Source organism: Neoarius graeffei, chromosome 27, assembly GCF_027579695.1.
Source record: "Neoarius graeffei isolate fNeoGra1 chromosome 27, fNeoGra1.pri, whole genome shotgun sequence".
NCBI classification, from domain to species: domain Eukaryota; kingdom Metazoa; phylum Chordata; class Actinopteri; order Siluriformes; family Ariidae; genus Neoarius; species Neoarius graeffei.
In genome coordinates this window covers 9,274,277-9,295,397 of record NC_083595.1, presented here as the reverse complement: position 1 = coordinate 9,295,397, position 21,121 = coordinate 9,274,277, and the positions used below count along the sequence as shown (strand labels likewise).

At 43.6% G+C, this 21,121-nt stretch overlaps 1 protein-coding gene across 3 annotated transcripts in view; it reads left to right on the top strand.

Moving 5' to 3' along the window:
• crebbpa (CREB binding protein a) overlaps positions 1–21,121 on the top strand; it is a 155,633-nt gene that overhangs the window by 84,426 nt on the left and 50,086 nt on the right. For 2 of the 3 annotated variants that reach the window (XM_060911349.1, XM_060911348.1), the window contains exons 3-12: positions 4,910–5,080; positions 9,761–10,007; positions 10,116–10,229; positions 13,160–13,396; positions 13,491–13,596; positions 13,704–13,841; positions 13,951–14,068; positions 14,233–14,404; positions 14,523–14,585; positions 20,019–20,140. In XM_060911349.1, coding sequence (XP_060767332.1) covers positions 4,910–5,080; positions 9,761–10,007; positions 10,116–10,229; positions 13,160–13,396; positions 13,491–13,596; positions 13,704–13,841; positions 13,951–14,068; positions 14,233–14,404; positions 14,523–14,585; positions 20,019–20,140 — 1,488 coding nt within the window. The remainder of the gene's footprint in view (positions 1–4,909; positions 5,081–9,760; positions 10,008–10,115; positions 10,230–13,159; positions 13,397–13,490; positions 13,597–13,703; positions 13,842–13,950; positions 14,069–14,232; positions 14,405–14,522; positions 14,586–20,018; positions 20,141–21,121) is intronic. The other variant, XM_060911350.1, reaches the window with a different exon arrangement.

The following is a 21,121-nucleotide window of genomic DNA, read 5'->3' as shown; positions in this document are numbered from 1 at the left end:
GTCCTAAGTATTAAAAAGTATTAACTAGTATTAAAAGGACTGTGTATCACACAGATTTTTCAATTTAAAGTGAGAAATAGACCGTGTATAATCTGAGGAGCTGGTTGTGGTTGCGCAGCACTTCATATGAGAGGAGAATGAAATGGCGGTTGGAATCGTAACGCCACAGACTCGGAAGTGGGAGTGCGCAAAGCGAGAGCTGTCAATCAGAGAGCTGTCAATCATGAGCGCATGCAGCGCTCAACTTGGAATGTGTCAGCAGAATGTCAGAGTCTAAACAATAAACTTAGAATAAATGAAGGCTCGGTCAGTGGAGAGCTCAGCTAAGCTCAGCATGTTTAATTCCCCAAGCCAATGACAGGAACTTTCATGAGAAATAACGCGAACGTCTGCATCATGCGGGAGTGGGACAAAATATGGCGGGCGGGAGCGGGACTGAAAATCATAATTCTTTGCGGGAGCGGGACTGAAAATTCTGTCCCACGCAGACCTCTAACTCACGGTATATGGGCTGATATCCTAGTGTTAGTAGAGTAGGCAATCGGACCATGCGATTGCTCATATCCAGTGAATGTGGATAGAATAGTACACTGTGCAATCACTCGTGTTCATTCTCGGCATTTATAAGATGAACCTGATGTGATGGCAGTGAGCGTTGTAGTCCAGTCACTAAACCTCGAGTCTGCAGTCTTCAAGTCCAAGTCATTAAAGAAAATTTCGAGTCGAGTCCAAGACTCTAACCGCACCATGTGACGGCGGCTGTTTTAGCGCCATTTAACATTAGTTTGTTCCTGAGCATGACGTATGAACGTTCTCTTTATCAGGGAGCGTGAAATATTCTGTCAGAGATGGTCGGGAGAAATCGTAAAACCGTAATCGTAAAACGGGCGATAGGTCAAGCGAGGCACAAACAGGCTATCAAAGACGAGAAACAGGAAATCGGGGATCAGGAAACCAAACAAGGAAATAAGGCTCGGTAATGTCAGCAGTGCAACTCAATACTTCGCAAAGTAAGTGTGTTTTGACAGTTTTTATATACAGTAGGTGCACTGATTGCACCTTAATCCTGTGCAGGTGCGAGTCGTTTACGGTGCGTGCGAGAGTCCGCTTGGTGCACGTGCTGTCCGGAGCGCGTCCGAGACTCTATCTGATGCGCGTGCCAAGGCGCACAGGTGTGACACTCTTGCATGAAATGAGTACAAAATTAATGGAGATATAAATATTTTCTGCCAAATTATTATGGCATGTTAGAAAAAATAAAGAAAAAATCTGAGTCCTCGTCTCCAATTTACGAGTCCGAATGCGGTTAATTCACCAGTTGGACTCGAGTACTACAAGCCTGTGTGATGGAAACAGTAAGTTTGTCTTCGACTTGTAAATGGCTGAAGTTCAGTGAAACAATCCCGTTCTTGAATAGGGCCATTATTAAAAAATGTTCTGTTTCCGGTCCACCGGCCGGGTGAGTGCCGTTTGTGCGGTTTAAAATTTTTTTTTTTAACGCCGGTTTTTCGACATTTTTTTCGGGTTCGTAAATCTAAAATCGAACTTGACGTTTATGCATTCCGCACAGAATACAGAATCGAATCAGCTCTGCGCATGTGCCGTGCGGCACAAAAAAAAAATATCAGCCACCATGAAGGCAGCGCTCGAAACTAACGGTGTCCCGACGTCCCGGGGACCATAAAAAATGTCATCGGGACACAAAATTATCATATCTGGGACAATCCCGGGACAATGGAAAAAAATAGATCTAGAAAAATAGTTCTACATTAATATTATTTACAAAGCCGTAACACATACGTAGACATTCACCTAATTTGTCAATTTTAAAACGTTAACAGCGAAAAATACATAGTAGCTACACTTTCGATGCACCTGCATCCGTAGGCTACAGAGCAGCGCATTCTGTTCTAGAATCTTCGGCCGGAGTCCGCATTATATGGACTTGGAATGGAATTGCTACCGCACACGCTGCGCCGACTCTCGCCAGAACAAAAATGCTGAAGTGGTTGAAGCGGACCGACCGCGGGGAAGAAACTGAAAGCCCAGACATAACGTCTCCGGGACCTTCAGGATCCAAAGTGTCATCGCCTGGTCTGCAGGCAACGCGAGCAACTGAATGAACTTAATGAACACTGTTAGACACGTTATAAAATACAACAGGAATGATGTGGATGATATTGACGGAAGATACCGTTCAACAGAATAAGTGAGTTTTCTTGGTGTCTTTCTAGTTCAGAAAGTTTAGTCAGTCAGCAGCACAACTAGGCTCGGACCTGACACTATGCTGATGTTGCTAACATTTGCACCCACGTTTCGGCAGTGAAAGTTCATCAAATGGATAACGGAAAGTTCATAAAAATGGATAACGGTAATGGATAACGGAAAGTTCATAAAAATGGATAACGGTAATGGTGAAAATGATAAGTTGGCCTTATAAGTGCCAACAGATATTCAAGGTATAAGTAGATGAAATGAACATAAAAGGGGTCTTATTTTCAACTAAAGTGTACTGCAGATGTAGGGAGTTGAAACATTTTCTGAATGAGCTAGTTGGCTCCTTTAAATAAACGGGTATCTATTCATACAGTGAGATCGCCAAAGTTTAATAAACTGAAAATGCAATAACTGTAATTTTGAAGTAGATGATGTATTGGACATGTGTTGCTTGTGACTTATTGTAAAAATGATATAAAGGGTTCAAAATCGCATAGTTACAAATATAATAGTAACTTCATATGATAATATTAACCACTGGTTATTTCAGAGAGGAAAAAAATGGGGACACTATTGCTTCCATTCGGGACAATACAACACAGAATTCAGGACCACTGGGGGACACAAAGACAAAAAAGTTAATTTTGAGCCCTGCATGAAGGAAAGAGATCCGGAGTTTTCAAACATTTGCTTAAGTGTGAAATCGCAAAATGGTATTCTAGCCAACAACAAAATAGTAAAGATTCAGAAAAACAAATCATTCAGTGATCATTTTAATAGTGTAATTTCATCCGAACTCGGCCTAACGCTCGATTTAGAACTACAAAAAGTCCGTGTGTCGGACCATCACAAACCGTTACTGGAAAATTCGTTTGATCTTGATCCATCCGAGACGTTACAAACAGCTTTCAAGTTTTGTTATGCGACATTCATTACCTACTTTGTTAATGACCCTGACAGATCTGTAGGAGAACCTAATAGATCTATTCAAAACGAGAACGGAAAAATGCGTTTACGGAACTAATGCAGGTTGGCTGGACAGGATTAAAAACTGTCTCTGTAGCAAATAAAGTTTTTGTACACGTTTCAGTTGATTAAAGGGGAACAGAGGGCAATATATAGAGTAAATATAACAATAAAACGCACATTAACGAACCTTATTCAAGACTTACAAAAGTTTTTTGTTCTAAGGTTGGAAAGTTATAGTGTTTTGAAAGTAGCTCGAGCAAACTATTTCCGCAGTTTGAACAGCCCGCCATGATATTAATTTTATCCAATCAGAATGCACGTTCATTTTCTCTGCGTGACGTATGTATGTGCCCGGTTGTGTTGGCTCATTGAGGTTGGGACTAGCACGTGTGAAATACCCGTTTCTGCCTCTTGCGACGATTTCGCAAGTCCACGGGTGGCGCCTATCTCACTGCAGCAAATAAATTCTGCTGGACTCGTGAGCAACTCCACGTTACATTTTCCGCACGAGCACCACGCCGTGTCACCTGCACGCAGACGCTCTGCCCCACGCTCAGCATCAGTATCGGTCTCATCCTCGCCGTCATCCGAGCTTTCTTCTCTTATTTCATCACCGGAGTCGAGAGTACCTCTCCTAGCTATTTTAAGTTCGTTTCTTAAGACAAGGATTTTCTTAAGACGTTACCCTTGTTGACCGTTTCGGCGAGAATCTTCCGCCTTCTTCAAAACAGTCACCAGATGTGTCCTGGGGGAGCGACCTGACAGCAGGAGGCGTGACCTACCTGTCAAATTGGGCGGGACGTTCACGCCTCCGTAGCGTAACATCAGCTGATAAGGCACGTCACCACTCGACATCTGGTGACTGTTTTGAAGAAGGCGGAAGATTCTCGCCGAAACTGTCAACAAGGTAACATCTTAAAAACTCCTTGTCTTAAGAAACGAACTTAAAATAGCTTTAATAGTTAGACATAACGAACTTCCACTACATAGTACCTCTCCGAGGTTCAAACTGGTACCCTTCTAAGCCATAGCCTGCTTGCAGTGTGTCTTGCAGGATCTCTTCGTACGATTCGACAGAGCTGTCGCTTTCACTTGATGCGCCCGACGCCATGATTACACGCTTCTCTCCTCTATTTCGGAGAGTTCCGCTAGTGCAGTGGGTAGCGCTGACGTCACGGTCTTTTAAAAATGGCGACTCTTGTGCGGTTTAGCGTATAAAGTATTATACTTACAATTACCAAGATATTTTGTTGTTTTCTAGTATATGAATTTGATAGAATACTTAAGAATACGTTACTTTGTCACATCAGCAACTGTATATATTATATTCGGTGCCCCTTTAAACCGTCATATTTTATTAAATGTGTCTGCTTTTGTAATAAAATACTGAAAGAAAAAGCAAACACAGCATTGCGATTTCTTATCCATGCGTATTTTATTTATGTAAAAAAAAAAAAATCCCTCCCTCCCGACTGAATTTTTTTTGCTCACCCGGTGGACAGGAAACTGATATTTATTTATTTATTTATTTTTAAGGATGGCCTAGTCAGTAAATTTTGTGTTGAGGTGAAATAATGGAGGGGGGGGGGGGGGGGGGGGGTCTTGGCATTATTTTACAGCCATAGCTTTTGAACCATGAGCTGTGAGATTTATTCCGTTCTGATGATGATGATTTCAGGAACATGCTGCATTTTTTTTTTCCTCCCCCCCTCTCTGTCTGTAGATGGGCATGGCCGGGAGTGGCAGTCCGTTTGGTCAGTACCAGGCGGGTGGGCAGCAGTTAGCGGCGGCGGGTGTAAACGCACAGCTGCAGAATAAAGCCGCACTGGCGAACAGCCTGCCAGCTTTCAGCGCTGATCTGAAGGGGGCCGCTGTGCCGAACGTCCCGAACATGGTGAGTGTTTCGAGCTTTCTCGTCTCTCGTGAACGCGTGCATTATCGTCCCTCCAGTTTATCCTTTGCGCCTGTATTTCTGAGTAACAGGATGTTCGTGTTGATGTCGAATTTGTGTTCAAAGTCGAACACTTTTCGCAGTCTGGTGAGAGTTTAACGTTGCGGGACACCTAAAGACAAAATGCTTCGAAGATTGATTGTGAAACATAGGCTACATCCACACGACAACGGCAACGAGATTTTTTTTTTTTTTTTTTTTATAAATATCGCGTCCACATGGGCAACGGATCAGTAAAATTTCAGGTTCATATGGCAACGCAACGCTTGCTGAAAACGATGCAATACACATGCCACACCTCTACGTGCGCTGTAAGACGGTCCCATCGGAGACACCAGAACAATAGAAGTAGTAGACGCATGCGCATAAACCCCTTCTTCTGTAGCATCAGCCACATAAAGTTTTGATTATTAATCAGCAGTGTTGGGCACGTTACTTTCAAAAAGTAATTAGTTATAGTTACTAGTTACTTTTCCCAAAAAGTAACTGAGTTACTAACGGAGTTACTTTGTCATAAAAGTAACTAATTACCAGGGAAAGTAATTATTCCGTTACATTTTGTTCCCCCTCAAAAAAAAATCAAATTAAATTAGTGTAATCATAATAAAAGTGAATGTTAAATGTGTTTAATGACTGAAATGGACACTTAACAGAACCAATTAGTAACGTTATCTACACTATATTAATATTTTTGTGGGACAATGTGAGATAAGACATCTATCAAATGTAATATATTTTTGTAGTTATTAAAATTATGTTACTAATTACTGGCCACTGACGAGGACAAACGCTTTGCTCCTCGACATAATGTGCATTGCACGTAAACATTTTTGCCTTTTATTTCAAGTAATGAAAAGTAATGCCTGTATTTCCAATGTGAAAGCGCAGTGCTGGGCTGACCGCTCACCATCGCGGTGTCTTCTGATTGAAAGTGTGCGCAGTAGTGCAGTAGGCGGAGGCTACCTACGTATGTTGTCCAAATCTACTCTGATTGGCTTACTGTGCCGTTGTCTCGTGTCTCCCCGCCCCACACTAAAGCAGAGTAAAGAAAGGCTGAACGAGCAGCGTGCCAGATGAGAACAGCTTTAATAAAATAACACACAGTATTTTATTGTAAGTAACGGGAACGGCGTTATAACGATGTAAAAAGTAATTAGTTAGATTACTCGTTACTAAAAAAAGTAACGCCGTTTATTTCTAACGCCGTTATTCCCATCACTGTTAATCAGTAGTGTAAAACGAAAGACGCGGAAAGAGGAATGAATGGGGGTAGATGGAAGCCGGTACGCCAACATTCTGATATCCTCCAGAATTCTTTAATGGTCCGGAATAAATTGAATGCTACACGTTGATGGATTACTTTGTTCTTCTACGCCCTTTTTGAGGAATGTGTTGTCGGACTTAAACCAACATCTGAAGAGGTGAGATCGCTCCTTTTTTTTTTTTTTTTTTTTTTTTTTTTTAACTCCCCTATTTTTGCTGGCGAGGTTGTTTTTGTTTTTGGAAAGCGCACGGGCGGTGCACGGTTTGGTTATACTCAGTACTTGCACAGTGTTTGGACTAAAGACTCTGCCCTAAGGGCTATTCTCTCACTCTCTCACTTCGCACCATTACACAATAAATATTCACAGTGAAAATATTTTGTAAGCGAGTTTCATGAACCAAGTTATAGGATTTGTTGACAACTCGCATCGAGTTCGTTACACTTCTACCCGGCGTGAAGCACTGACAGTCATGTGGTTGTGACGTCATCGTAAACAAATCCGTTCTACTCATCCGGACGACTTCGCAACGGCGCCGTTGCCAGATTTTTCCACTCTGGAACCAGTTCTCAAAAGATTTTGTTTCGGGGCACCCAAAACGCCGGTGCCGTGTGGACGCCAGGCCGAAACTATAAACAATTTTATCAGATTCACCTGAATCCGTTGCCGAGTGGACAGGGCCATAGTCAATGTTTCAGTTTCAGGTTTCTCAAGGCGACTCCCAAACTCCTCCTGTTCTGAATGGGCGCTGTACGTCAAGCGATGTTAACGAGTCAGCTAGCAGCTTACCGGCTTTTTCTGGTTAATGCCAAGTGTTCTAGAGGGTTCTCTGCTTCGAGGCCCACCTATTCTTACTTGTAACGAGTCGAGCCCCATTAAAAAAAGACCCCCAATTATTTTGGCTCCTCTATTCTATTAGAATCTAATAACCTATTGTAAAGTGTATTAATGGGATGCGACATCACTCCCTGTTCCAGACGGGAGCCCAGGAATTAAATAAAGGCAATAAAAACACACTGGTTTTAATTCTCGGTTTTGTATTTAAAACCGTACGGATGTCCCAGAAGCCAAACCCATGCGTGCAGGGTAGGGCTGAACGATCTATCGTTTTCGACCGAAAATCGTGATCTCAGACAACACGTCAAAGCCGCGGTTTTTCTCAGTGCTCCTAAACTGACCCATGTTTTGTTTCGTCAATAAATTGTCCTCGTTTTTTACACTACAGACAAAAAAATTACGTTCAGGAAAGCCTTGTGGCACTCAGTGTGAAAGAATTTTGTGAATATCTCCTTCCGTTTTCGTGTAAATCCCCGTTGTTTGGAGGGAGCACTGTGAGGAGAAACTGCGCTTTCTCTGTGTCTGAGCGCGCGGATGGGGGAGGGCTGCTCGCGCTCTCTCACACACACAGGAGGGAGGGAGGGGCCCTGCAATAGCGACTGCTACAGCCACTGCATCACTCTTATTTCCCACAGGGGAATTGTTGGCTCTAGTTATAATTTATAATGCTTATGTACATTCTTGTACAAAAGTGCAATATTTTGATGCTGCTGAGCCACTGATCAGCCTTTTTTTATGTCTATGTTGTAAATGGGAAAAGTAAAAGAAGCAAAAGTTTACTTAAGAAAGATGGCTCTCTTTTTTTTATTTTTAAGTTATTATAACTTGTTCCTCAGGCACTCAGTGTTAATAAACAGGCCTACATTTGAAATCTGTTGACCTCAGTTTTCATTCTTGCATTAGCTTTATGGAATTCATTGTATTAATTAATTTGCACTGAAACTTGATTTAAAGAAAAAAAAATCGTGGTTGAAATCGAAATCGCAATATCTGCCAGAAAAATCGCAATTCAATTTTTTCTTAAAATCGTTCAGCCCTAGTGCAGGGCATTCTCAGTCAGAAGGGATTAAAGATCCAAAAGTGGAGTCCGGTCCATTAGCACAAGAACTTACTGCCATGTTTGTGTTCAGCAACCAAGCAAGTTATTAAAACCAAGAAGTGACTATAGAACCTGCTCAATGGGATTAGATCCTTACACGCTGACACAGGATTTTTCTGAGGAAAGAAAAATTTACCAGCTAAATTTGACCTCATCTCATTATCTCTAGCTGCTTTATCCTGTTCTGCAGGGTCGCAGGCAAGCTGGAGCCTATCCCAGCTGACTACAGGTGAAAGGCGGGGTACACCCTGGACAAGTCGCCAGGTCATCACAGGGCTGACACATAGACACAGACAACCATTCACACCTACGCTCAATTTAGAGTCACCAGTTAACCTAACCTGCATGTCTTTGGACTGTGGGGGAAACCGGAGCACCCGGAGGAAGCCCACGCGGACACGGGGAGAACATGCAAACTCCACACAGAAAGGCCCTCGCCGGCCACGGGGCTCGAACCCGGACCTTCTTGCTGTGAGGCGACAGCGCTAACCACTACACCACCGTGCCGCCCTAAATTTGACCTTGGTAGAATAAATTTAGATCCTATTGTCGCCGTAACTAAACACAAAGACGATAGTTTAGCATATTATTAATTTACAGATAATCAACAGTTTTTTTTTTTTTTTTTTTTTTTTTATGAGATTGTGTATATTTGTAATTATTTGTATCTGTACATGCACGACCCCACCAGCTCTGCTGATCAACTTATCTTTAAAAGTCATCCATTCTGATTTGGAAAATTATCCATCTGTTGAGTTCCCCGACGTCTCAAACTACCTGGTGCTGCAGACATCGTTCTACACGGGGACACAGCTGAAAACCTGGAAGAGCACGGAGGAGAACAATAATTATTTTTTATTTTTTTTAAATATGTGGCTGGGTTAAAGATCTGGGGATCAGGACACTACAAGAGAAATCCTGTATTGTTTTTACCCGGGTAGATGGGAGTCTCTGGGCTTTTTGTATGCGCCTTTTGAGAAGGTTGCTAGGACGCGAGAAGGTTGAGTGTCGGGTGTAAACGAACCACAGCCGCTCGATTCTCCCTGCGCTTCTCTTCCAGTAGGAATCACAGATCCATATAATTTACTCGCAAATGTATTTATTGAGCCTGCTGTGCACGCTCGCTCGCTCTCGGTGTGCACACGTGGGTTAAATACGACAAAATAAAGGCTTGTTGGTCATTTGCTCACAAATGTATTTATTCCACTTAAGTATACGACAAACAAGCTACCAGATTTGGGGACACTACGACATCCTGAACTACTTAGTATTTGGCTTCAAACTGGGGGGGGGGATTTGCGGCCCACTGGTTGAGAAACACTGTTCTGTGGTTTGCATAGGTAGCTTCAGACACAACCTACTCATGGGATCGAAATCTGTTTGTCCCAAACAAGTGCACTACCGTGTGTGTGTGTGTGTGTGTAGCCCCAGGCGCAGCAGCAGGTGGCAGTGGGAATGGTTGGGTGTCAGGGTGTTCCTGCTGGACCCACAGCCGACCCGGAGAAGCGCAAGCTGATCCAGCAGCAGCTGGTCCTGCTGCTCCATGCGCACAAGTGCCAGCGGCGCGAACAAGCCAATGGCGAGGTGCGAGCCTGTGCCCTGCCCCACTGCAGGACCATGAAGAACGTCCTCAACCACATGACCCACTGCCAGGCTGGCAAGTCGTGTCAGGGTGAGTTGCTCGTGCCAACACATACGCGCACACAGCAGCCACGAGACACGTACTCCTCTTCCTCTGCTTCGTGTATTCTCTCACTCGTTATCCTGTCTCTCTCCGCAGTGGCCCACTGTGCATCCTCGAGACAAATTATTTCTCACTGGAAGAACTGCACGCGGCACGACTGCCCCGTCTGCCTCCCGCTGAAGAACGCTAGCGACAAGCGCAACCAACAGCGTAAGTCTTGTAACTTCCTCTTCGTGTTTTGCCAACAAGAGTAAATAATGAAAGTCCACCCCTTTTTATTACTACGCCTCCAGGGCTCGGCATTAACTTTTAAATCCACTTGGCCTGGGGGGGAGTGGGGCTTAATTTCCACTTGTCCCCCAGTATTATCACTTGCCCCCCTATTTTGCGAGCACGACTTTATTTATTTATTTATTTATTTATTTTAAGGAAAACCAGTGTAAAATTATGAATTGTAACATAAAATGATCACACGGAGTTGAAGTTTGGTTATTGATTTACTTTTACTTGTAACGGACAATAACAGTTTTATTCAAAATAGTTTTTCCTGCCTTAGTCAATTTATTTCCATTTCACATGCACGCAGCTGTTGTAAAGTTCGGTGAGTTCTACACAAACGCACTGTAGGTTCATTACTCGATAATGTAGAAATCATAAAATAGAAATCCATAAAGTTTGTGTGAATAAAACAATAGGGTGCCAAGACTTTTGAACAGTATGGTGTTTGAGAAAATCTCATTCACCTCTAGGTTAAAAAAAAAAACAAAAAACCTGTGCTGTGTCATGACAGGATAATGTTTGAGTTTAAAATTGTTTAGTGTGTAGGTTGTGGGTGTTTTTTATACAGAACTGGCAACCTGTAACTGAATCAGTGCAGCCGGTCTGTCATGATGCAGCGGGGAGGGGGTTTAAAACCTAGAGGTGGATGATGTAACCAAAAAAAACCCAAACACCACGATATATACAACCCCGATTCCAAAAAAGTTGGGACGAAGTACAAATTGTAAATAAAAACGGAATGCAATAATTTACAAATCTCAAAAACTGATATTGTATTCACAATAGAACATGGACAACATATCAAATGTCGAAAGTGAGACATTTTGAAATTTCATGCCAAATATTGGCTCATTTGAAATTTCATGACAGCAACACATCTCAAAAAAGTTGGGACAGGGGCAATAAGAGGCTGGAAAAGTTAAAGGTACAAAAAAGGAACAGCTGGAGGACCAAATTGCAACTCATTAGGTCAGTTGGCAATAAGTCATTAACATGACTGGGTATAAAAAGAGCATCTTGGAGTGGCAGCGGCTCTCAGAAGTAAAGATGGGAAGAGGATCACCAATCCCCCTAATTCTGCGCCGACAAATAGTGGAGCAATATCAGAAAGGAGTTCGACAGTGTAAAATTGCAAAGAGTTTGAACATATCATCTACAGTGCATAATATCATCAAAAGATTCAGAGAATCTGGAAGAGTCTCTGTGCGTAAGGGTCAAGGCCGGAAAACCATACTGGGTGCCCGTGATCTTCGGGCCCTTAGACGGCACTGCATCACATACAGGCATGCTTCTGTATTGGAAATCACAAAATGGGCTCAGGAATATTTCCAGAGAACATTATCTGTGAACACAATTCACCGTGCCATCCGCCGTTGCCAGCTAAAACTCTACATAGTTCAAAGAAGAAGCCGTATCTAAACACGATCCAGAAGCGCAGACGTCTTCTCTGGGCCAAGGCTCATTTAAAATGGACTGTGGCAAAGTGGAAAACTGTTCTGTGGTCAGACGAATCAAAATTTGAAGTTCTTTATGGAAATCAGGGACGCCGTGTCATTCGGACTAAAGAGGAGAAGGACGACCCAAGTTATCAGCGCTCAGTTCAGAAGCCTGCATCTCTGATGGTATGGGGTTGCATTAGTGCGTGTGGCATGGGCAGCTTACACATCTGGAAAGACACCATCAATGCTGAAAGGTATATCCAGGTTCTAGAGCAACATATGCTCCCATCCAGACGACATCTCTTTCAGGGAAGACCTTGCATTTTCCAACATGACAATGCCAAACCACATACTGCATCAATTACAGCATCATGGCTGCGTAGAAGAAGGGTCCGGGTACTGAACTGGCCAGCCTGCAGTCCAGATCTTTCACCCATAGAAAACATTTGGCGCATCATAAAATGGAAGATATGACAAAAAAGACCTAAGACAGCTGAGCAACTCGAATCCTACATTAGACAAGAATGGGTTAACATTCCTATCCCTAAACTTGAGCAACTTGTCTCCTCAGTCCCCAGACGTTTACAGACTGTTGTAAAGAGAAAAGGGGATGTCTCACAGTGGGAAACATGGCCTTGTCCCAACTTTTTTGAGATGTGGTGTTGTCATGAAATTTAAAATCACCTAATTTTTCTCTTTAAATGATACATTTTCTCAGTTTAAACATTTGATATGTCATCTATGTTCTATTCTGAATAAAATATGGAATTTTGAAACTTCCACATCATTGCATTCCGTTTTTATTTACAATTTGTACTTTGTCCCAACTTTTTTGGAATCGGGGTTGTATATTTAGTGGGGTACCCCCACAGTACCCAGTTTCTGAGACCGACCCATATAAAATAACTTGCAAAGCAGTAAATGAAACCGAAACTAAGAAAACAGCCAAGACATAGTGGCGGATACGTAGTGAGGGACGCTTTTAGGAACTGAAATAATAGATCAAAAAGCCTAATTCTTGTAGTGCTAGTTTGTAATATATGCTCATTCCAACTTGCCCAGTCGGGCATGTCGGGGACCTATCCCACTTGCCCGAATGCATATTTCACTTGTCCCGGGCAATCGGGCAGTCCTTAATGTCGAGCCCTGGCCTCTGCAAAAAGTCTTGTTCTGCTAGCTGGAGAGGAAGTGTGTGTGTGTGTGAGGGAGAAAAACTAAATGCACCCAAAACCATTAGTATTGCACTTTTATTTGAACTTTCTTACATTGAGTTCAAAGTTTTGATGATTGACTCAGCAGCCAGACCAGTTCTCTTTAAAATTTTCTTCTTCTATGAAATGCAGAATGCTCATTGCAGCAGGTTCTGTCCTCTGCTTTTCCTGTTTCGAGCACCAGGTGAATTCATTTCCTGTCATTTTGCAGCCATGCTGACGTCTCCCAGCGCGGGCCTGCAGAACGCAATCGGTCCGGTGGGTTCGGGTCAGAACGCGGCCCCGGCACTGAACGCCCCAGCTCCTATTGACCCGAGCTCCATGCAGCGAGCCTATGCCGCCCTCGGTCTCCCGTACAGCAACCAGAGCCCTGCACAGACGCAAACGCCTCCTGCTCAGCCAGCGCAGACCCAACACCAGCAGCAGATGAGGCCACTGAACGCGCTCGGTAACCCCACACAGACGCATGCTGTTATTGTGCAAGATGGAAAAACCGTCATTTCCGTGACATGATGGACTGATTTTAACATGATCATTTCCAGGCACAAACCAGATGAGTATGAGCGGCGGGGCGATAGGCGTGCCCACGTCGGATCAAGCGAAACTGCATGCTGACGCCAACATGCCATCCAGTCTGAACACCAACAAGTAATCAACTCCTCTACGCTACGACTGCGAATGTTTCTGGCTCTCGTGCTTTGCAACATGGATGGTTTGATGCTTTAACATGGCGCCTCTGTCTTTCTCTTATGTAGTCCACTGATGTCAGATGGCTCGGCAGTAGGAGCTCTAGGTAACGTGCCCACGGCGGCACCGCTGTCAGCCAGCGGAGTGAGAAAAGCCTGGCACGAACACGTCACTCAGGACCTCCGCAACCACCTCGTCCACAAACTGTTAGCATCCGACAACATGCTGTACTGATTTTGTTTGACTTTTTTTTTTTTTTTTTGTGCGCTTCCATGCTCACAGTGCTGTGTGTTTGCGTGTGTGTATGTTGTACAGCGTGCAGGCCATCTTCCCTACGCCAGACCCTGCAGCCCTGAAGGATCGGCGCATGGAGAACCTGGTGGCGTACGCGCGGAAGGTGGAAGGGGACATGTACGAGTCGGCCAATAGCAGAGTAAGCAGACGAACAGAATTTGAGCAACTCGCAGCTTGTTAGAATAACGAAGTCGGCCATCCGTACGTTTTCGTGCCGTGTCGCAGGGCTCCGTAGCACGCGGTGATGTCTGCCGCCGTCCGCATCCATCCAGTACTGATCAGCCTTTAATTTGTTGTGTACAGGATGAGTACTACCACTTCTTAGCCGAGAAAATTTACAAGATCCAGAAGGAGCTGGAGGAGAAGAGACGCTCCCGGCTCCAGAAGCAGATCATTAACCAGGCGCCTATGACTGCACCGGGGGCACAGCAGCCCGCTCTGACCCAGCCCAACTCTCTGGGACCCCGGCCTCAGAGTGAGCCTCGCAGGCATCCAAGCAAACACACACGTGCGCGCACACATGCGTCAGAGACACAAACCGAAGCTGAAACTCACTCTAACATGTCATTTTGTCTTTCTCTTCGTTTGTTTAGATGGACCTGTGCCTATGCCCAATGTGCCAAATCAGATGATGAACCGCATACAGGCCACCCAAGGTACTGCCATTTTCCCTTCTTTTCAGAGCCTCGACGTGGTGTGCGCGTGCGCGTACGCCATTGACTTGACTACCGTATTTTCTGGACTATAAGCCGCTACTTTTTTCCTAGGTTTTGAACCATGCGGCTTATACAAAGGTGCGGCTATTCTGTGGATTTTTCTTCCACCGCTAGGGGCGCTCTAACCGGAAGTAGAATCAAAAATAAGATAGACGAAAAATCAATGCAAAGAAGAATTAGCAGATCTTTAGCAGATAGAACACGCACGACAAATTACTAACTGGTAATTATTTTCAAATCCAGCGAAGATGATTAAAGTGACTTGTGGTTTCAAACACAGGAGAAATGAAGGTAAATAAATACCGGTTATTTTCTCTTGGTTCCGTTCCGTTTTAATCAGCAAAGTTGCTGCCGTGTTAAAAGGCACTGTTCGGAAAGAATCTGTTCAGGTACATACATGTACATTTACAGTACAAAATCGTTCTGTACATGCAGTAAATATCTAATTTTTCAACATAGATATCTGCGGCTTATAGCCCGGTGCGGCTTGTATATCTTTTTTTTTTTTTAATTTTTTTTTTTTAAATAGAGCGGATGCGGCTTATATACAGGTGCGCTCTATAGTCCAGAAAATACGGTAATGGCTATTTTTTCCAGAGGTGTCAAGTAACGAAGTACAAGTGCTTCGTTACTTTACTTAAGTAGAAATTTTGGTACTTTCTACTTTTACTGGAGTAATAATTTTTCAACCTACTTTTTATCTCTACTCGTTACATTTTCAAGCATTTACTTTTACTTCGTTGCGTTTATAATAGTCTCGTTACTTGCATTTCATTCGGCTTGACACTTTAAAAGGGAAAAAAAATCAAATCCAGGTCATTCGCATCACACACAAAAAAAACCCCAGAAACAACCCAATCAAGATAATTCGCGCCATTAAATTTGATTGTGGTTGCATGAGGAATATAATCAAGATGTCATTACGACACCCTATTGGTCTGTCTAAAGCGTAGGTCACGTTAACCGACAATTGTCCGTCATTGATGGATTGTTTTTTAGCTATGACTGACGGAAAAATCTGAAGGCCGTCGGTCATTTTGACGGATGTTTACCGTTACCATTACCAATAACAACAGCCTAATAATAACAATAATAAAACATACAATTGAAATGATTGGCAAGTTGTGGCAGAGTTTTCTTACATACAGTATACATAGGCCGAATCCCATTTCACCCCTTGGACCAACCCCTTGGCTCTTCCCCTCCATTTTGTGCGTTCACGTGAAGGGGTAGGGGTATCCCAATCCCAGTTAACGCGGAGGGGAAGGGGTAGGGCTTCTGTACCCCTCCAAACGGAGATTTTCCTGGAGCTGACTCCGAACGAAGGGGTTTGAGTGATTTCCCACAATGCCATGCGGATTTCAGCGAGATTTCATGCGGATTTCAGAAAGATGGCGGTTCCCGCGGCGAAAGATTGTCATAAATGTATTTTCTCCATTATTTACGTGTTTTAAGTTGTTATCCAGAGGAAACACGCCGCTTGATTCGCTTTCGAGCTGAGAATGAGCAGCGATTTCTGAAATCCAAGCTGCTGCTAAAAAGCTTTGGGAGTGAGTATTGTTTTCGGTTGCTTTACTGCGTACGTTTTGTTCTGTTATTCTCGCTTTTATTGTTTACACGAGTGTTCTGACACCTCATTCTGTCGGATGTGGTGCACGAAGCGCCAAAGATATCCCATTCAGTGGTGTTAGTTAACAAATCACACCCTGCCAGCAGAGATTTCTGGTTCTGGCTCTGACTGGAGCGGCTGGTCGCAGCCAATGACGCATTTGGTCGCGTTTTGCTAACGTAAACGCTGACGGAGGTACGCGATGACGTATGCGATCGTTGAAGGGCTATCCCAATACGTAAGGGTTGAATTTCAAGCCCTATCCCTTGTAGCTCAGTTTCAAGGGGAAGGGCCAAGGGGGAGGGGAAGGGGTAGAAATTAGAATTGGGATTGGGCCATAGTCTTCACTGCCGTCACTTTCAATCTGAGCCGATGTTGCGGCAGTCTTGATGTTCAGTGCATCGGCTGCTCATGTATACACTGTAGCCACTGCGCAAGGCTGTTCCCCCCATCGCGCTCCTGACCGCGCTACGACTTTTCTACCACTAGCACAGTGAGATGGATTAATGTTTCCCTTCTCTGCAGAAGACACGTCATTTTTGCTATTAAAAAAAAAAGAGATGCATTGGGTTGTTTGTGTCGTTTCCCTGCCTGTACGTCTTAATGCAATAGCGCTCATTTAGGCTAGCTGTTTTCTTGTTTTTAAAATGAAACAAATGCCGATTTATTGTATTCTTCCCCAGCAAGCTTAGGAACATCACTGCTCGAATATCTGCTAAACTATCATTTTAATGAGAGCACGGGTAGACAAACTAACATTTCAACATAACTTCGTTTTATTTAAGACCTTCCGTGTCAGCCCACTACGGGTCACCGCGGGGTGCAGCTGCACCACTGGTGCAGAAAGACCGCATGCTGCAGGATTTCCTCCCTATGAAGAGAGTACTAGCAGGGTCGGGAAATCCAACTTTCAGAGGCTCTTGCCGGCTTCTGATCACTTCCCTGGGAGAAATGTTTCCCGACTTCAGAACTTTGGCTGAAGTGGCGCTGGTTATTCCAGTCTCCAGTGTCGCAGCAGAGCGCGGGTTCAGCCTTCAGAATAAAATTAAAATGTCAATGAGAAGTCGTCTGTCCGAGGCAAAGACGCAAAATTTAATGACAATTGCCTCGGCAGCAGTCTCCATTGACGACTTTGATTATGCACAAGCGAGCTCCCAATTTAAATCCATGCGGGCCAGAAGGAAGGTTTGAGCTCACGCAAACAGGTCAAATTAGATCGTCACTTAAATCATTGTAGCGGACTGTTCATATTTTAACTGCGATTGTCTTGCTACGTTGTAAAATAACATTGTTCATATGCCCGTTAAGGCTCAACAGCCGCAATGTTTCTAGCGGAGGGAAAATGGGTTCACAAGTGACCGAACGTCAGAATCTCTGTTCATCTTTTTGCATCATAAATAAATGATTAAATAATACAAGCTTGTTCTGTGAATTAATTTTTAAATGAAAATGAGTCCATGAAAACACAGGTTATTAAATGTATAGCATTTATAGCCTATACACATTGTCATTTAAAAGTTAAAATAAAATGACAGATAATAACGGACAATGATGGAATTTTTACAACCCTGTCCGTCAAAATGACGGACAGTGAAAAAGTCTAACGCAACCACTGGTCTAAACTGCCACTCAGGGCGCTCCAAGCACACAGCAGTCAGAGCTCTGACTTGGACACCATTAGTAAATTGCGGGCTCTCGTTCGTTTGTCAGGAGTGGAATCCCCCCCCCCCCCCACGAACCATATGCAGCATTCTCTTTTCTGAGTCAGGTTAAGTTTACAAACGCAGTTATGGTATCTTGGTGGGTGTTAGTGAGTAAAGTGACAGGTCTTAGCTTAGTAAACGTTATATTAGCTTGTAGTGTGTCGGCATTCCAGCGGCCGCCCTTTCTCTCCTCGCCTGTGTTCAGCCTCGCATTGCTGGAACACAAACATTCTGTTGACTTCTCTCGGTGAGCCAGTAACTAGTAGGGATGAGAGAGTGTTTTTCTTGCATTTTAACTGGAACCTGCTGCCTCTACTGCACGTCCCATATGAAAAAGAAAAAAAACTGTAATTTATTGATAACTTACTTCTGAGGTATGAAGTTTTACACCATTCCAAGCACGGGCGATTGCTCTAAGACAACGAGGGAGGCTTAGCCTCCTCTAAAAATGACGAACATCGTGTAGGATGAATTGCGCTAGGCTTATGTTATAGCCGACCTTATAACATTGCTATTTCAGATCCAGAATCATAGAAATATATGTGCTCAACCCAACTACAGTGCGAAATCATTCCGTTATAACTTTCCCCAGTTCGCCTAATGTGTGCGTGAGTTTTTCCCCCTCGTGACAGCGCGATGCAGCCCAGCCTCAGTGCACTTCAATGGCATTTGGGAGCTATGCGCTTTTCAATCTCAAAATGCAAGACGGTTATTGGACAAATACTGCGAAAACGCCCGCCCACAGACTCCCAGCCTCACAGTGGGAGGGACATGGCAAAGCTTTCCGCGAGGAGACTGGTGATTGGTGAAAGCGGCCGGATATTTTCTTTGATTGACAGCTCGTTTCAAATATAGACAGGCAGCGGTGAATCTCAGTTCAGTCCCATGCGGATTCGCAAGTGCTGTGGTGTATTGTAAGAGATCGGCTTACATTTCGATTTCATTCATTACATACGGTTTCTACCAGCTTTTTTAGTTTGTATATATTTTCATTGTAAATAAAGTGTAAATATAGTGTTGTCAAGTTTGCTATCTTAGTTCCAGAAATTTCGTTTATTTGAGTGACTGAACTTGAACTTGAGGGGGCTAGTCAGCTAGCAAGAAAGCTGCGCACGGATGCCAAGCATTGCTGATTTAATTTTGGCGAAGCCATTTGCCAGTCTTCCTTTCGAGGAACAAATTAAAATTAAAGAGCAGGGTAGACCAACGCCTCAAATTGACTTGGTGAAAAAGGTCGGGAATAATACTCGTTCCTTTCAGCTCTCCTGGTACGAGAAAGTGAATTGGCTAACAGCAAGTGACCCACATCAACAACAGTAAATAGGCTACTTTAGTAATATGTCATGGATGGACCAAAAATATAGAATCTATTTAAAATGTTTATGCTGAGTATATTATATTGGAATATATGTTTTTCTGGATATGAATTAAACACCGCTACAATTTGGAAAACATTTTTAAACAAAAACGCAGCCGAGGTCAATTTTTAAACAACATGCCACAATTTTAAAATATAAAATGTGAAAATATACCCCTCCCCCCCCAACACCACCATCATGTATATTGGACAGTAGGCTAATGGGCCAAAAGAACCTGTTATTTCACAGTTTGTGACGCTGCCAACAATCAGCCAGATCAGAGGCAAGAGTATGGGCAAAACTGATGTGTTTTTTCTTTTAAAATCTGGAAATATCGTAACCGACCAGCCTCCCCTGTTTGAAAGACTACCAGCCGCCACTGACTCCAACACTTACAGACAACAAGTCATTATTACTTGTGCTCCATGAAACACATTTGAACGGGTCAGGAGAATGGACTGTATGTGGACTTCTAGGCTGCGCCTTTGTCCTTAATAGCATTTTTTTTCCTCTTTCGTTACTTTTACTTTTGTACTTTTAAAGTAGTTTAGAAATCAGTATACTTTTTTTATTTGAGTAATAAGCTTCAGTTGATACTTTTACTTCATGAAAAGTATTTCTAAACCATAGTATCTATACTTGTACTTGAGTAATAAATGGTAATACTTTTGACGCCTCTGATTTTTTTTTTTTCAAACTTTAGGGATGAACCAGTTCAATACGATGTCCATGCAGAATGTGCAGATGTCTCAGGCTCCAATGGCCGCTCGAGCAGCCTCCCCGATGAGTCACGCACAACAGATGAACATGAGCTCTGTTTCTCAGGTTGGTGTGTTCTCTCTCTCTCTCTCTCTCGAGATTCATTCTTCACCACAAACTACTACATGTTGTTTTTTTTTTTTTTTTGCTTATTATAGACCCTTTTCAGTCACGTGACCTTCGTAAACGCGACCACCATTTTGGACATGTAGCAGACTTCGGCTCGAATTGGTTTGAATGCGAGGAAGGCGACAAACGGAGAACATACAAGAAAAAGGAGCGAGATGCAGAAAACACCTTCGCTATCCAGCGACGTAGGGCACTTACAGGGCGAGCAGAGGGAGAAATAACAACAGTAACGACACATTAGCAACGCCGTACAGAAATAACGGTTTATGGCACAGACCCTTTCGGTTCTCGCTCATCTAGCTGCTACAATGACTGCTTAGACTGCAGCAATAATACCTAACACACATTTAAGTATCCGTCGTAAAGACGTGAAACTCGTCGAGTGACGAGTGTGTTCATTGATAAGCTAACGCAATCTAAAAGTAGACATACCATCACACTGCCCTGGCGCTGTGTACAGTTTACCTTCTATGGTTTGTGCACTCACTATTTGCCATTACTTTCTCCAACCGTTGTTAGAGATTACAGGGAACGGCCTGGATTTAAAAGACAAATACATGTTCCTCTCAGCGGATCATCAGATTAACGTTTTTAAAAGCGATTAGTGTGCACACAGCAACACCAATACACGATTCGCCTGCACACAGCAACACCAATACACGGATACGCTCGGCTCCGCAGGCATCCTGCGCTCCAAATCACTCCGCCCTGAACAGCGAGTGCCCTCTGGAGGGTGCGCACTCCGGCCCTGCGCAGCTCACACAGCGCGCGAGTGAAGTGCACGAGCCACGATTCGGGACTGAGCCACTGTGTGTGTGATCCCAGCGCAGATCACTTACCACTCGCAAGTGGAAGGATGGCAAGCCTAAAGACAATCGTTTTTTTTTTGTTTTTTTTTGTTACATAGTCAAGAGAGGT